The 17,458-nt window shown below is 49.2% G+C and overlaps 1 protein-coding gene across 1 annotated transcript in view; it reads left to right on the top strand.

Annotated features, from left to right (window-relative positions):
* The first annotated feature begins 2,474 nt into the window (after positions 1-2,474).
* The window catches only part of LOC142575839 (2',3'-cyclic-nucleotide 3'-phosphodiesterase-like), a 28,087-nt gene continuing 13,103 nt past the window's right edge, over positions 2,475-17,458 (top strand). The window contains exons 1-4 of the mRNA XM_075685538.1: positions 2,475-2,762; positions 6,314-6,608; positions 13,234-13,390; positions 17,276-17,447. Coding sequence (XP_075541653.1) covers positions 2,756-2,762; positions 6,314-6,608; positions 13,234-13,390; positions 17,276-17,447 — 631 coding nt within the window. The 5' untranslated portion in view covers positions 2,475-2,755. The remainder of the gene's footprint in view (positions 2,763-6,313; positions 6,609-13,233; positions 13,391-17,275; positions 17,448-17,458) is intronic.

Raw genomic sequence — 17,458 nt, 5'->3', positions numbered from 1 at the left:
ACATGATCGGCTTCCGCGCCGGACTCTCAATGCAGGATGCCATGAAACTAATCAAGCATCAGATCGTCGATGGCCGTTCCAGAGACGTCAAGGCTCTGCTCGGTCTAGACCTCGAGAAGGCTTTGGACAACGTGCTCCACACCTTCATCGTCAAGACCACTTCAGACCTGGGTCTCGGTTCCAGATTCCACAGCTACGTCAGCTCTTTTCTAACTGACAGGAAGGCCAAGCTTCGCATTGGAGACTTCCGCTCCGATGATGTGCCCCTCGGAGGGCGGGGTACTCCTCAGGGCGCCGTCATCTCCCCAATACTGTTTAACATCTGTATGATCGGTCTTTCCGAGAGGTTGGCGCGCGTCGAGGACGTCAAGCACACCATCTACGCCGATGGCATCACCGTATGGTGCTCCCGCGGCTGCGACGGCTGAGTCGAAGAAGCCATGCAGGAGGCGATCGACGTGATCGAGGAGTACATCCGCCCCACCGGACTTCGATGCTCCCCCGCCAAGTCGGAGCTCCTACTTTACAGAAAAGAGAAGGGAGGCAGACACAAAGATTGGATGCCAATCACCGAAAGCAGCATCAGAATTCGCACTTGTGACGGGGGGATGATACCCAGGGTCGACGTCATTCGGGTCCTGGGCATGTTTGTCGAATTCAACGGCGGGAACGGAACTGCTCTCTGCAAGATCATCGCAAAGACAGACAACGCTTTCCGCCTCGTTCGCAGAATCGCAAACCGGCATCGAGGCATGAAATAAAACAATCTTCTCAGGCTGATCAATGCCTTCGTACTCTGCCACTTCACGTACACGATTTCTATGCACAACTGGCTCAGAGCGGAGCGAGACAAGCTCAACGTTCTTATCCGCAAAATAGTCAAGAGGGCCCTTGGGCTACCCATCAAGACCCATACCGAGGATCTCTTGAAGCTGGGGATACATAACACCGCCGAGGAGATTGCCGAAGCCCAAGAACGCGCGCAACTCAGTCGCCTGACCACCACAGCGGCAGGTAAACGCATCCTCGAAGAACAGGGTTACCACCCTGCGGAATTCCCGATTGTCAGTACCCCGATCCCTAGGTGCATTCGAGACAAGTTCGTAGTGGCCCCTGTGCCCCGAAACGTCCATTCCGTCCACAACGAGGGCAGACGCAAGGCCAGAGCAGCAGCCATCCTCAAAGAGATCAAGCAACGCGACATTAGAGCAAGCTTCGTCGACGCCGCGGAGTACAGTGACGGGAAGACCTTTGCCGTCGTTGTGGTCGACTCGAGTGGAAAGATTTCCAATAGCACCTCAATTCGCACTTCAGACACCGGAGTCTCCGAGCAAGTCGCCATCGCCCTCGCCCTGCTAGACGGTCGTGGGTCCGAAATCTATAGAGATTCGGAAACGGCAGTTAGGGCTTTTCAGAAGGGTTGCATCGCCAAGGAAGCTGTTCGTCTTCTTAGCGGCTCGAGTCCACATGCTCTCACAAACCATTCAATTCACTGGTTTCCCGCTCACGTAGGATCGGTAGAGGGTGTTCCCACGAACCTCAATGAGTCTGCCCACGAGGCTGCGCGTGACCTCACCGACCGCGCTTCCTCTATAAGGAGCACTGACTCCCCTCCTCTCTACGGTCACAGGGACGCTCCCGCTACTCACAACGAGATTATTAAATATTTCTGCATGTCCAGAAAGGTCTTTCCACCCCCTCACCCCAAGTTGAATCGGGCGCAAGCCGTTTCGCTTAGGCGTCTACAGACCAGCACATATCATCCGGGCCGTGTCTTTACGCTCTCCACGAGGCTTACCCCGACGTGTATCGCGACGACGCCTGCCCGTCCTGCGGCCAGACCTCCACTCTACCTCACATGCTCTGGGAGTGCGGGTCGACATACCCCACGTTCATCAAGGAGGAGTGGGACTCGCTTCTGCGTAGCCCCGCTCTAGAAAAACAAATCCTGGCCGTCCGGCGTCATGTTGTAAACCATGAAAATGTCATGTTGTGTAAACCATGCTTCAAATAACTATACGTAGCAAAAATGTGTCAGTATTAGTTTGCAGTCTAAATAAATTACCATTATAAGAGCGTACGCTCGTAATCAGTCTCAGCGCCCGCAACGAAATTACGTTGAATAAGCCGGGAAGCGCGCCTCCGCCCCAATTTAGTTCGCTCGCAGCGCCCTCGCACAAGTTTTCCACACACGGTGCATTAGCGGGAGAATGGCGTTCGGTCAACTCAACTTGATTTGTATCAGTTAGGTGCCCTTAATAATTCTTTTGTAAAAATGAAGAGACGGTACATAAAAGTCGATTGTATGCTTTGATATAGACTGTATTTTTATTAGTTTTCCAAATTGTTTCACTCAACTTAATAATTTCACTTGAATTGTGAAGGCGCTTGCGATGGCAGCGCTCAAATTTTTATAGCGGCAGCATTTCGCGGCGAGCCGCACACGCCAGCATTTCCTGATAAGTGGTGCAACTTTCCTGCGCTCGCGCCGGTACGATAAGGGCATTGCGATCGGCTGTCAGGGTCGCATTTCAGGCTCTGTGGTCTCGTGTGCAGCTGTTTCGTTTTCGTCTGCACGAGCTAAAGAACACAGAAGTACAGTGATCGATGAATCTCGTTGCCGTTGACGCTTCGCTTCTCTTTTACGGTGCCCCGATAAGTCGCCCGCACGATTCCGAACGCAGGTGCTAAAGCCAGTGAGGCGCGTTATCAACAACCTGCAACCACCCAGCTGCATCGGCCGCAAGTACGAAGCATGGAAGGTGAGTCAAATTCCTCGCTGAAAAAGAATGAAACGGCGCAGCCTGTGCGTGACGTATCGAAGCGCAAATGATGACTGATATCTGCTAGTGTGCGTGGCTTGCGGGTCACGTTTTGTTTTGCCGGTAACAGTACGAAACAGGGAGGCGGTAAATTCGAAACTATGTCAACGCCGTTCCTTTCTTTTAATCGTGTTATTCGCATATTTTAACGTGACGAAATGACGTTGAGTAGTGACGAAACGGGGTTTGCAGACAATTTAGAGGCACTTCTAGCTGCGTCTAGAGAACGCAAGAGAGAGAGAGAGAGCGGTGTACTGATAAGTGATCATCTGTGTTTTTATGTCTGGAATCGTAAGCAGGCAGCGTTTTTTTGCATTTTACTGCAAAGCTGTTCGGCGCATTTACACTGGCGATTGATAGAGGTGGTGCGACCGACCATGAATGTCGACCAAGGAGCAACTCAAGGCTACCGATGTTCACACCGCGCGGCATGCGCGACCTGCCCGTTGCTACGCTGAAAAGTCTGATAACAGAATGGTGAATCGACGACGAAAACATCCATACTGCAACTCGGAACGAAGGAAAGCGATACAGTGCACTCTAATTTAGTGTAGGTTTTCACTGATCATTGACAACAAAAGACAGCGATGCGTAGATATGTAATAACATTGGGGAGAGACAATGCGTACGATAAATATACCGCTAAGCTTAAAAACAGATTATAGGAGATAGACCCTATAGCAAAAACTAGAAGCCAACCGCCCATTTCCGACGGCGGCTCTCTGGCATTTACGTTTTTCAGATAGGTTCTGCTTTTTAACATCTTCAAGCGACATACGCGACCGAGTACCTCGACAGCCTCCAGATAATAGTTAGAATTCTATAAAACTGATTGGTTAGCTAAGTGAGCCATTCGCCTTTTCACTCGATCGGTATAATTCGTAGAGTAGCAACAGCGATGTTGTGTCGTATTGAGCATCGCTTGAGGTCTGCTTGCGTGCGTTTTTATGTATGTATGTGTGTAGGGGGTGGAGGATTTCCGTCACTATAGTATCGTGAACCACTTGATCGTTGAGGAATCCATCATTTCCTCGTTTAGTACCAGTGCATAAAACTGTGCAGAAACAGTTCAAAATGATTGCTCGTAAACCAGCACCGTACGTATGCGTCTACCGTGCTCGACGCTTCGTGGGCAGGATCAGTGACCGACGCGTTGATCTACATCCGTCGCGTTTGGCCACCGCGGCGTCGGTTCCCGACTTGCGAAAGAGTTGTGCAGCAACAACTCAAGTTTCTGCTGCAGCGCCGATCACTCTGCATGTTCTGGCATCGCCTCCTCAATTTTTATTTTTTTTTCAATGCCACTGCAATCGCTCGCCCCTCATTGGGAGCCGTTGGTGCATGGCCTCCGAGATTACCCCCGCGCGCGGGGTTGATCTCGTAGACCGTGGCTGGTGCGGCTTAGTTCAGTGAGTTGCCGCGATGCGACGCTACCCAGAAGGTAGAACTTTAGGTACTACTTGGTCCGACTGCTTGCGTGACCACGTACCGCTGCCGTTCTGGTGCAGAAGTGGTCTGTCAGGTTATGACGCGTCTGTCAGTGTTCCTCTGACTTGCGTCGTGAGGCGCCACTAGAGTGTACGAGAATACACTCTAGGCGCCTCCCAGATGGTACTCTCCCCCACGACCGTAAAGTAGGCGCAAATGCTAGCCGACGGGGGAGAGTAGGAAAGGACGATAGGAGAGGGTGGTGTACGGTCGGATGGCATCGAAAAAAAATAGGCGCTGGTTCTGGACAGGAGTCAGTTGACCCGCGAGAAGACGAACTCGAAACCACCAAGCGAGCCTGCGATGTGCTATAACTCAGTCTGATTAACTAGGGCTAGCATTACGGCAACGGTGCAAGGAAAGCAAATTATTTATGTGGTGATGTCCTCTTCCTGCGCAACAGTGAAATAATTCCGATTAGAGAATGAAAGCTGGGCTAGTTGGTGCGTATTTAATAATTGAGACATGATTAACACTAGCGCTAAATAGACGGTGTGACGCGTCCTGCGCGCTTCTCGTTCTCGTTTTCAAGTCTGCTTTTTTTTTTTTTTTTTTTTAGCTGTCTCGATTCTGACATTATTACCGCATCTTCAGAATATTCTTCGTTGAGGCTCTGATGTTCCTGCGCTAAAAGAGTGCAAACAAGAAGAATAAGGGAAGGGCATCCAGTTGACGGAAAATTAAACTAGAAAGGACTCTGTCTGCCGGTTTCTCTATAATTTAATAAGTTGTCGCAAGGGCCCCGAGCGAACGCAGTTTATCATTCTATTCAAGTTATACTTCAAGCGCAAAGCCGGCGAAAACGCCGTTGACGCCATTTTAGTCCTCCGCGAGAATCGGCGCAATTAAATATTAAAGGCGCAGTGACACGCACACCGATCGCAGAAAAGAAACAAAAGTCGTTCCGATTCCCGCAGCCAATCGTTGTGAACAAGGCTCCCGTACGGGAGCCCAAACGTCTCTTCTTTCTTTTACACTTAAATTTATGTGGTCGGTGTCACGTTTCATACGCTGTCCTCGATTGGAAGAATTTTTGTCAAGCTCTAGATTACATTAAATAACAAATTGTACCCCTTCATTCACCGCTTTATGCGAATATATATATTGCATAATTCCTACGCACATGCATAACCTCCCCCCCCCAAAAAAAAAAAATGCTTTTTGCACTCTTTTGAGGTTTGTATCCCAACAGTAACCGTCGTCAATCTTGCGCACGCTCCTTTGCTTCACTCCGCTCGCTACTTCCCTGTCAGAAACGCTATGTCATGCTGATACGCGCACGTCGTTCGTCACCTGAAAGCATAGCGCGCGAGCGCGTTATAGAGGACCGCATCTTATAACGACCACACCCTTAAAGGTCCTCAAGGGTGCCAATCGGTTTAGAGTCGAGATTAACCCCAACAGGGGGTAAATCTTTGCCTAGAATGCCCTACGAATCACCAAGGTCAGTCTCATGCGGTATTGGCAGAGCTGGAAATCACAACAGTTTCTTTTTTTCTTCGATTTCGGTTTGCTGTTGTCCCGTCGGAAATGATTATACCATGGGTTGCCAGACAGGCATGTGTAGAGAGCTGTAAAAAAAAAAAATCTTTTTTACTAATGAGTTGCCGTAAAAATAAGGGCGTGGCATTTCTTTTTTTCCTACACCAAGTGCGGTGGTCACAGTGAATGCTACTCATGCACCGATTGCCCACTGTGCCTACGCATTCTGCTTCCCCGTTCGAGAAGCAAAGCACCTGGACATTTTAGCTGCCTCTGTGTGTTTGGTGTGGAGATGGGGTGGGGGGGTGCGTAATCTCTTCTAGAACATAAAGGAAGCTGGTCTTCAGAGGCAGAAATACGAGGGAGGTGCGCGGCGCTACAGATGCCAGAGAGTCGCAAACCACAACTTGGGACCCGCGGGGAGCTGCCGTTCGGCCACCCCTGGCGTATAATGTACCAAGCACCGCCCCATGTATAGCGTTTAATTTCTCTCCGCCCGTGGCCCCCGAACGCGCGTGCAGCTGCGGCGGGTGACGGGGCCGCCGACTGTCCGACGGACACCACGCAGCTCCTGGACCGCGTGGAGGCGCCGTGCCTCAAGCACGAGCCGACGGTGAGCTTCATGCGCACCCACGGCCGCCTGTTTGTCCTGGTGCGCGGCCCGCCCGGTTCGGGCAAGAACATCGTGGCCGCGGAGCTGGAAGAGCTGTACCCGGACTGCCGCGCCTACTGGTCCGACAAGCTGTTCAGCTCGCCCGTCGCCCCGGAGAGGAGCACCGTCAGCATACGCGAGTCGCACGACCTCTGCCTCAGCAAGTGAGTACGCGCATGCGCAGGTGCCTTGGCTTCCGGGGCTGCCGTGCGAACCCAGTTCTCCCATTCCTTAGGCCGTTCCTTCGTTCTTTTGTTCGTTCATTTGATTAATTTATTCGTTGCTATAGTTCGTTAATGTATGACACAAGTGAAAAGAGCTATCGGATTCGCGCAAGCCATGTGAAACTGCTGTAAAAGGATTTAAAAATGCAATATGTTGCAACACGCAGTGGTTACCGGCGGTCTACGAAGTGATCTACAGTGGTCAAACAAGGAATGTCGCTAGTGCCAACGTTACGACAAGGGGCCACTTCTCTTTATTCTACATTGAAGAAAACGGGTCTTCTTGTTATCGCCAGCGACATTCCTTGTTCGACCAGAGTAAACCACTTCAAGCCTCCATCTTTCCGTGTCTTGTTCGGTTGTCTGCGAGTATTATATTGTACCGAGAGAAGGAGAGTGCTGTCTAGTTGGGTACATAGACGGTTACATGGAACTGCAGTAAACACTTTTTGCTGAGCGTAGTTTACGCGGTCCGCTCCGCTTACATTTCGTGTGCTCAGCTATGCGCGGCAACTTTCGTATCGCATATTCGATAAGCCCGTCTTCCAGATAAGCGAGCGACGCAGTCAGTGTGACTGCGAAACCACAGAGAAACAATTTCAACAAGAGCGGACACTCCCACAGAGCCTAGCAGCCCAATGGACTTGTTCAATGCGGTCGCGTGTCAAGCGGCCGGTTTGAACAACTGAAGCACACTTCCTGTTTCGGTTTTGTGCGCGCGCAGTTTGAACGCTGGCTGGCACGTGAAACCGGCTGCGCCGATCGGCGCGGAATTTGTTTTTGCTTCTACTGCCCAACCCTTGGTGCGGAATTGATTTTTTTCAATACGAAAGCGTCAAATGGTGGCTCATTGATCGAAAAAGCCAGCGTCCGGCGTCTGTAGCGGGAAATGGCACCTAAAATCTCATTGGCTGCGACGCCACATCAGGAGCGCGCCTCGACGGAGTTCCCATTAGAGAGTTATAGACGTGCACGGTGTAAGATATATCTTACACTGTGGTTATTTGTCGCTGGATGAATGGATGGATGGATGCTATGAGCGTCCGCTTTGGAATGGGGCGGTGGGTAGCGCCAAGCTCTTGTTATTATATTGCCTAATATCCTACCTGTGTTAACAAAGAAAAAAAAACAATGAATTCCCTTGAACAAACTTTCTGAACCCCTATTGTGAGCATTATTTTTGCACGCCTCCGTTGTTTGTCGTTTCTCTGCTTTTCTTCCACCAATCTTCCAATCGCATTTTACTAATCTCTACTGCGGACATGTTTATTTTCCCCTTTCTCTCGCAGAACCCAATGGCTTCATAGAGGTCAGAGGTGCCCAAATCGACCGCTGGGCAGATATCTTCACGTTCGAATAAAACGTGCTTCATCGTTTCACTAGCTTTACCGCAGCAAGCTCGTGCTTCTTCTTCCTTCTTATATCTCTCTTTATAAGTGCGTGTTCTAAGGTATCCTGATCTCGCTTCGAAAAGTAGTGAGCTTCCCTTTGAGTTATGATAACTCAAAGGGAAGCTCTTCAATAGTTACTCATAGCAGGCTTCTTTTCCATTGCCGCCACCCATGAGATAATCTCGGCCTCTCTGTTCACGATATCGAGCAGAGTCGCCGCCTGGCGGGCAATAGCTGAACCACGGATGGCGTAGCATTGCCTCCGAGATTTACCCTCGCACGCCGTGGATCTCGGAGGCCATGGGCGTGGATTGCGCCGCGCGTTGTCTCCTAGGCACTACGTGTTTACATGTTCGTGCGGTTCTTCCATGACTGTAGCACAGTCCTAAGTGCTGGTCAGCGAGTTTACTAAATCGTTGTGCGTTGGGCTGTCGTCGTTGCGCCGTAGTAAGATTACTAAATCTGTGTCGAGCGCGCGATGTGGGATTGTCGCACCCTCCGATCGCCACAGTCATGTCAATCTTATTGTAGCTTCGTGTTTCGAGAACATCACGAAAAGCATTTGACCTTGTTTTAATTAAACTAATGATGTGGTAACAGCGAGACGTCAATACCACGCTTTGTAATTAATTGCCACGATGCGTTGATAAGTCTGCTGCGCAATCTTTGCGATATCATGAAACATGAACGGGGTGATGTGAACATCACTCAGCAACAGAAAAAAAGAAAGAGTCGTAAGCGTGCACTCATATCATGTCGCGTCATACGCTTTATATTACGATAACCTCATCATGATAATTGCGATAATTGCACGACTCTCGCTTAATGGTTGCGCGACCACAGATGTTCCCTCATTATGGGGTTCTGATGGCACTACGGTGAATTAATTTTGCTTCACAAGGAAATCGTGGGCTTTTGTACTTTGATTCGCTGCTACAAGAGGAAAGTTAGAATAGATATTGTACGAAGATCATGTGTGACACGCCGTTATCTCGGTGCAGGACGTCGTAGCACTGAGTTGAAAGGCGGCTATTGTAATTTACTTTAGCTCTTCATTGGGGTATTGTTACCTTGATGCAATACAGCGGTCACTGTTAGCTGAAATATAACTACCAAATGATTTTAGCTCATGAAATACTTACAACTTTGTCACAGCGCTGTCGTGCGCGTAACCTTGCAATGGCGATGAAAATATTCTCGTCTGGATCAACTGATGACCCTGCTAACGTACTGTCTCTCACAGTGGCCTAGCTTGCCTAATTGAACTCATAAACTGTTGCCACTTCACAGGGAATGAAAAAAGAAAAATTCCTGTAGAGTGCGCATTAACTTGCTTCTTTACTTTCGTTGTGGAATAATGTACTTTTTTAAACCAGTGCGAAATTCACAGAGAACGCGGTATTGATAACTGGTACAACAGTATTAACAGAGCAGGCGGAACGCAGGTGAAACATACGCAAAAAGCCCAGAGAAAGTGCCGAAATAGGTACTGTGTGGCTGAGTGCCAATCCTCCGTTCAATGACAGTTTATGCGTGTTTCAAGTAAATGGAAACGTTGTTGCGCATTTTGCGCAAAAAAAAAAAAAGCTTTGGAGGGCGATATAAGATGAGATCATAACAGTCAGCGCGTTTCATTACTAGAAAATCTTGCGTAGTCGTTCACAACGGTACACTGCCGCGTACATTTCTAAGCGCGCCGTCCACCGCATATATCGGCTGACATCGACAAAAATGCGCAATGTCATTCTGACTATGCGCCTTTCTAAATCATGACCTGTCGAATGACGGGTGCTCTTACCGTGTCAAGGTCAGCGCACCATCATGGGTCCAAACTTGCTGCAAATTTTCAGGCAGCTCATCGTCCCAATCGAGATATATTTTCGATATGTCTTGGAGAAGGACCTTTGCCGCTATGATGAACGGGATCAGAAATCCTACTAGGTTGAACATCTTGGCGACGGTTTGAAGAGTAACTCGTTTTGTGGTCTGCTGTCTTGTCAAACGCACTGACTAAGGTTTGAAGCAGAATTATTTTTTAGTGAGGTCCCAGCACGAGGCAAGGACTTTCGAAGTGCCTGAAGAGGCTAGCGATACGGTGGAGTAACCACCAATTGCTGGATCCAAAAACTTCTTGGTGACAGTCATGTCATTCGTTATCCACTTTCAGGTGTTCATGCCATCCGTGAAAGAGTATGGAATGACGACACTAGAGCACTTAACAATTCGTGTGTTCTTTTTGTACGCAGAAGTGTCCAGCCGAGACTTACCTCAATGGCTTTCATATCGGACTCAATCGCCTTTACTCTCCCAGTTCTAATGTTTCATACAATCGGACCCTTTAATAATGGCGATAGTGCTACAGTCTCCTGGGTCACCACACATAATGGCAAAACAATTAGAGCGCAAAAAACACACCCGCCCACGTACACGCACCCACCCACATACGCAGTCACCTTTAAAATACCCCTGTGACATGCAGGGTTTTTTTTTTTTTGCGCTGTAATTTGTTTTATGCTATGAGTTGCGAGCTACTCCAACAACGAGTTCGTTTAACACGTGATGGAGTTCACGTCGATTGAACTACGTCGCACTGCGTCGATGATCACCTAGCTTGTCCGTTGAAAGAATCAGTTAAGTGCACATTGATTAAGTTTCTGTAGCTTCAATAAAACTGCAGTCTCGCCGTCCGAACTATGGAGGAGAGAGCAAACGTTTATTTCATAGTCTCGTGGAACTGTTTGCCTCCAAAAGCTCCTACCGTCAGCGATTATTTCTCGATTACTTCGAAGCCTTATATGCATATGTTTTTCGTGATGAAACTTATCTGGCTTCCTCTATCTGGAAGAACTCTTATCGCAGCAGAGCTGCTCAGTTCGCATATTTTTATCGTGGGCGTCTGAAGTAGAACCAGTGCTCCAGTCGTCTCGAGAGTAGGTTGCCATGGTGACGTGTTTCTCGGGCGCTGTGTGTTAAGCGCGCTTCATGGTGGACACGGGACAACGTTGTGTAATGTTTGCAAACCACGCGTCTCACACGCTGCTTTTGAAGGTGTCCTGGCGTCATACATCGAAAGCAGCGTCCCTGCGTTCCTAGCCTCGCCTTTTTTTTCATCTAGGAAGATGTCTTTCCTGTGCCGTGCACTCGCAGCTCAAAGGAGAACTGCTGCGCAACGATGCCAACTGGTGTATGACGAGCGTCCTTGACTGCTCGGGTGTTCTGGTGTTTCGTGCTTTCGCGAGTCGATCCCACGGCTCCGCGACATTCAAGCTCCTATCCAAAGGAGGCCATCAGCTCGTGGAGGTTCTGTGCATGCCGATCGACGACGGATGGATCTGTTGAATTAGCCGTTGTCTTCGAGTACTGATGTTAGCGGAGAACCATGTCTAGTAGGAGCGTCAGCAGAAGGATTTCGCGTAGCATAGAGCAGTATACTCAAATGACTTGTTCCAAGAGCCTTGCGGTTCCTGAAACAAATCTGGACGACGTCGCTTTCGAAGCTACGGGTAGCTGGATGGCGGCAAGTCAGGATGCAGGTCAATGAGCGCTCTTAAATGATCTTGCGCAAGAATCGACGTGTCGCCAAATCTATCGCGCGAAATATCAATCGGGTCTACATATATAGTACTCATCGGTTGCCGGCAATCCATACTTTGCAGACGCACCCTGTCCTCCGAGGAGACTCGTCAAGTAACTAAACTGCCAAGGGTGTATAAGATCGGCTGTCCGCGATAGCGGACAGCCAATTTTTCATGCGAACACCCCCTGGCACGCTTCGGCCTCCGCGTCCCCAGCCCACGGGCCGCCTTGCTTCCAGCTTTGATCCCCCCACTACCCCTTGGCTGCCCTGGAGATCCTGCGCCGCCTGCTTTATTATAACCTCAGGTGGTCTCCTGAGTCCTCCGTTTGCCGGCTACATATGTGCCCTCATGGAGCAGTGCTTGTAAAGAAATCCAGTCTATCGTCGCGACGAATAAAGCAATCCGCGACTTATACAATACCAGTCAGAACTGCCCCTTCAGACACAGCGATCACCAAATGGGCCGTCCGTGCCCACTGCCTCACCGCGCGGGCAGCCAGAGGCGGAGCGTAAACCAATTCGACCACACTCCGCAGTGCCGGCATGTCTAGGCGACAAAGGCATACAACACGCGCTAAGAAACCTCCTCCGTAGTGCCTTCAAGGAGCAAAAGCCCCCAGTATTTCTCTCTCAAGCCCGCTCTTACTCGCGCCTGCGCACAAACAGCTGGCGATCCCTCAAATGAACATCTCGTGTTTTCGGCCGACCGACGCCTCGTGATTCTGAATGGAAAGATAGACGTAACATAGCTCACCAAGAGATACTGGAGTCCATGCGGGTGCGGGTAGTTTCCCACTTTTCTGCGAAACTGAATTTGCGGGGATTTCGTAAAACTCGGCGTTCGCGAGTTCCGCATCCGGCGCGTATATTTATTACGATAGCTATTATATGGACACTGCATGCGAATTTCTACCGTCGTCGCCGCCGTGAGGATCCGTATAAAGTCGAAGTGCGATAACATCGCGACCGTGTGTCACGTGTTGTAGGTGTTAGGGAAAGCTTGCGAGGGGTAGCCGAGAAGGATGTTGGTTTGATGCGGCGTCGTCTTCTCGTGCGCGCATGGGAGGAAGGTGGGGAGAGAGCATGGCATCTTCCCACGCGCACAAGAGGAGGGACGGGGAGGTGTACGCTTGCTGGGAGAGGGACGGGAGTAAGGGCTAGTGCGCATCTGTTCTACTTCGGCTGCTGCGGCTGAGTGCGGTCGCCATATCTTGGAAGTACTGTGCTGTGGGTTCGAAGGCTAGGCGGCCTAAGATAGGTGATGGCTTCGCATGCCCTTTGTTCTCGCGCGCATAGTTCATATTGAAGCGAGAGACAGCACAAAGAGGAATTCACTCGCCGCTTCTGTCGCTCTTCGTCACGCCAGCGTTGACAGCGAGTGTCCGCGGTCATCGAGGAATGTATGTGTGTTCGTGTTCGAATGTGCCCGCGTTTACAACGTGCTTATTAATTTAGTTAGGAAGCTAATGTCTACGGCAGTTTATGCAGCTGATAGAACGGCTCACTTCGTATAGATGTCTAACAATTTGCTATCGCAATCAATGTTTCGCCTTTCGGGTGAAACTGCGACTTTTTTTTTTTTCATTTCTAATTTCAGAATCGAGGGTTTCATGAAGAATGACGTGCCCATGATAATAAACAGAAACACGAATGTCATGGTGTGGGAGATCGCCAAGTTTCTGGTGCTGGCCTCTAGATACGGCTACACCGTCATTCTTGTCGACATGCCGCATCATTTCGTCCTGGATCCCAAGGTAAATGTCATATTTGCGCTAAATTGCAAATCTTTGCGTACGTAAGGACGTGTATTGCCATTGGCCGGCCGCCTTCGCTAATAACCTATCCAGCGTCCCGATTGCCTGAAATTTACTCTTAGGAACAATTGTAGCATAAGAGGTCCTTGTAAACACGGGCCCTGATTGTTTCACACAATCAACCACCGAAGTTCCGAAGTTATTGGAACAGGGAAGTCCCGTAAAAGAGGCATATCTTTGCGGCTAGGACACTCTCTGAATCCCCTATGGGTGCAGTATTAGTGTCCCCACAGGGAAGAGTTGTTCACAGAACTGTTTCATTCTGGTGCGGACGTGTCGGCTGCGAGAAAGCTTTCTTATCGTGGATCCTCTGCTGCGAAAATTTCTGCAGGAATGCTTGCATCGATCACTACGTCATGCGTAGTTCAGTACAGCCTTGTCAGCCAAACTCCCCTTTGTTCCCATCTCTCTAACTTTTGAGGCCGTTGCACGTAACAATATCGATTTATAGGGACACTAATGAGTAATGACCGGAAGTTCAGGCACTAAAAAAGGAGGTTTTAAGCACCAATAATGGGCCCAGAAAATTGTCGTTTAGGCATATATAGGCGTTAAATACTATCGTTTAGGCATGTATAGGCTCAATTCACAATTACTTGAGCAGCGTGCTTAGCGACATATCTTCGACTCCTAATGAAAACAGCAGACAAATCCTGTTTTTTCGGAAAGTTAATTTTATTTTCTTCATGAAAGGAAGTTGGACAAGAATCACTATTTTAAGAGATCTGCGTGAAAGCTAATGTGATTCGACTCTGTCAGAAAGGCTATGAAAGCCGTAACAAATCAGCACCATCTCAAGGTTTTCGGGCTTGAAGTTGTGCCTTCTTTCAGTTAGTATTTGTTTGTATGCGGGATAAAGAACGCTGAACGTCCACTGAAGTACGCGGAGCGTACTTGTAGTGCGGAACGTGGGATGCTCTAATTGCATCTGGAATCTTGTACTGGTCACCGCTCAGGACCTTGTACACTTCTTTTAGCACAGAAAATCCGGAATTTCTGTCCAAGACAGAATTAAGCTTCCAAATAGCCCTGTCAGTAATAGGTCCATTGGGGACGGTGGCCAAACTTTCCTGGACGCCCAAAATTAGCTTAACACTCCGGGTCAGAGTCGCGCCCGAACTTTCAAGTTTCTGTATGCTTTCTGCTAGGAAAGTAAAAGGAGCACACATATATGCCAAGTCAGATTCAAGTATATCGCGGTATAGAGCCGTCTGGGCCCTTCTCACGACGACGCTTTCGTCTGATGCAAAGCTGTTAAACGCCAGCGAAGTGTTCGTTGTAGTTGTCCACTGCGTTCAGCCAAGGTCCGCAGCGGGTCACAACGGGCTCTGGTGGAAGAGGCACATCCGGTAACTGTTCTTTAAAGGAAAGAACGCGCAAATGTGCCTTAGGGATCAGTGCCTTGCCTGTAGCTGTTCGTTAACAAAACTGAACGACTTTCTCAGCTCTTCACAAACCCGATGAATCCCATGGGCAAGACAAGTGACGCGCGTGCAATAATTCTGCATAAAAGACCTGGAGAAGTGCAGCAGCGTTGCGCATATAAGCTGCTGCATCTGTGTAGAGCAGCAGTACTCGGTCGTCGTGGACTGCGGAAGGATACAGTGCCCTCAAGGACGAGTTCACAAAGTAGGCGATGGTATGACCGTTCATTTTTTTTTCCCCTAGTTGCTTCGAGCATACTAAGAAAGATGTCATTTTCTGTTCTGCATCCAGCTTTCCAACTACAAAATGTCCAAATAGTCATCCGGTCGCATCTAGTGTCTCGTCCACTGAAATCCATATGTACTACTCATCGAGTTCTCTTCTGATTTTTTCTAACGTCTCCTCGTACATTGGTCTCAGGTACTGCTTGCAGTATTTTTGCAAGAAAAAAAATGCTTTAATGTCTTGTTTTCTGTCTTCGCCCAAGGTGTGTTAGCAGCGACTAATGCATGGCATAAATCTGCGCTGAATTCACTCTATTCTTGAGTGAAAGTTTCAGACAAGAATGACTGTCTCGACGTTGACGGCTGGTTGCGCAGAGCGTTGGCTTGATGCAACGTTGTTTTCTCGTGCTGCTCCAGATTGCACTTTTTTTTTCACGTGGTACCCGAGAGAAGAAAAGATCGAATTGCGCTGGGCAAGTGCGTTGGCTATGTGGAACTTCCTTGGTGTACTTGCGCTTGTATATGTGTACCGCGCGGCCCTTGACAAACGCTGAGCAAATGGCGAAGTTGGCCGGCAGCGTGAGCCCAAGCGTGCATTTTGAAATCGGTATACTCATACCTGTATCCGGCCCAGAATGCGCCGCACATTTACCGTTGCAAGCGAGTTAACGGATGCGGATGTAAAATTAACAAAATAATGAATCCGAGTGCCCGTGAAATGAACACAAAATGCACGTTGCTTGCGCAGGTTCATGGGTTATTCGAATTGGCAACAGCGTATAAGCATTGGTGGAGGCTTTATGTCTGTGCGTGTCACAGATAGCTGACGCCAAAAGCAAACTTAGTGTTCTTCTTTCAAATTTGTTCTCACCTGCTTTCCACATGATTGGTAAAATACCGTTTCTCCATCGACGGAGTAGCACTGCCACCCACTGGTACATTGCCGGACGAGGACACATTTTCGGCGTCTTTTTCTTCGGAATTGATCGGCAGACTTGCGACAGCTGCCGTTAAGAACATAAATGGCAACGAAACTGACGCGTAGGCTGTAGTGGCTGCAGCGCTAGCCTAGCCTGGCTTTGTCTTGCTGGGTTACACTCTGGCCTCGCTTATGTAACAGCCGTGCTGCACTGCTGCCGACACCAAGCGACGGAGATCTTCCAAGAGCGCCCTCTGGCGAACGATCTTTAATTTTTCTTCGTAAAGTTATGGCGAGGTTCTTTGAAATCTTGTCGGAGCATAATGAGCCCGAAAGTTGACAGATTTACTTGCAATTTCTTTTTGTTTGCAAAAAGGTGCTAAAAACGTGACGGACGGACAGACAAGGAACGTTATTGATGGTCCTGAGAGGCTCCAATGCCCCCTTTTCAGGGAGTTATCGGAGCCTCCCAAGACCATCTATAAACACCTAAAAACGCGAAAGAAACAAACATGATTAGCGCGCCATGCGCGTATTGTAGTTTATATAGCCGCATTAACTGCTTCTTGTTTTCCTCCAGATCAACAGCTTAATTAAGCAAGACGTGTACTCGACAAACACGAAAAAAAAAATCGTTTTTAGGCGCTTAAACAATTATAGGAGAGAACCTCGAAATAGGCACTCCTAGGCACAATAAATATTCGATTAAAACGTTTCCTTTCCCTTAGTTCGGGCTTATATGTTAAATAGGCTCGAAACGGACTCCAGGAAAAAAATAGGCGTTTTGCCTGAATTTGCGGTCTTTACTAATGAGAAACACGAGTCGACGAAAGGGGCTCCTCTGCCCGCCGGCGCATCTGTCAGGTCCGCAACACGACGCCGCAAAGTTTTAAGAGAGGCCTTCCGTTTACTTTGGCAGGAGACGCTACCGGCGCCTGTGACAGAACCGAAGCCCGATGCTTCGCGCAAATGGAAAGGAGGACTTGCCTCGTGTGCTTTCTTCGTGTTACTTTCGTAAACGTGTACACTTTGGCGCAGCCTTCATCTCCTTTAAAACAAACGTTTAGAGTCTTGAAGTGAGCCCCAGCAAGTATGCGTCGTTTCCTATACGAGGCTCCTGCGTGCGTAGCTTCTCCGCCCAGCCCCGCGCTATGCGGAGCGGTCACCGCATGCGCGAAGAAAATACAGAGTTTTCGTAATAGCTCTCTCCCACAGCATGCGCAGGCTAACTGAAGTTGGGTTCTTCTCCGCGCGCAGGTTCTTACGGCGACGAACAACAAGGGTCTGGGCGAGCCGTACATCACCAACCGAGTGAGGCAGTGGGAAGAGGTGTACCCCTTCGCCTCGGGTTGGTCGCCGAGACCGAAGGACGCGGCGCGGCTGCTGCATCGGTTCCGGCAGCTCAGGAAGATGCTGCACGAGGAAGACCGTAAGTGAGAT

The sequence above is a fragment of the Dermacentor variabilis genome, chromosome 3 (genome assembly GCF_050947875.1).
Source record: "Dermacentor variabilis isolate Ectoservices chromosome 3, ASM5094787v1, whole genome shotgun sequence".
Classification (NCBI taxonomy): domain Eukaryota; kingdom Metazoa; phylum Arthropoda; class Arachnida; order Ixodida; family Ixodidae; genus Dermacentor; species Dermacentor variabilis.
The sequence above is the reverse complement of the archived record's forward strand: the minus strand, read 5'-3'. Positions and strand labels throughout refer to the sequence as shown.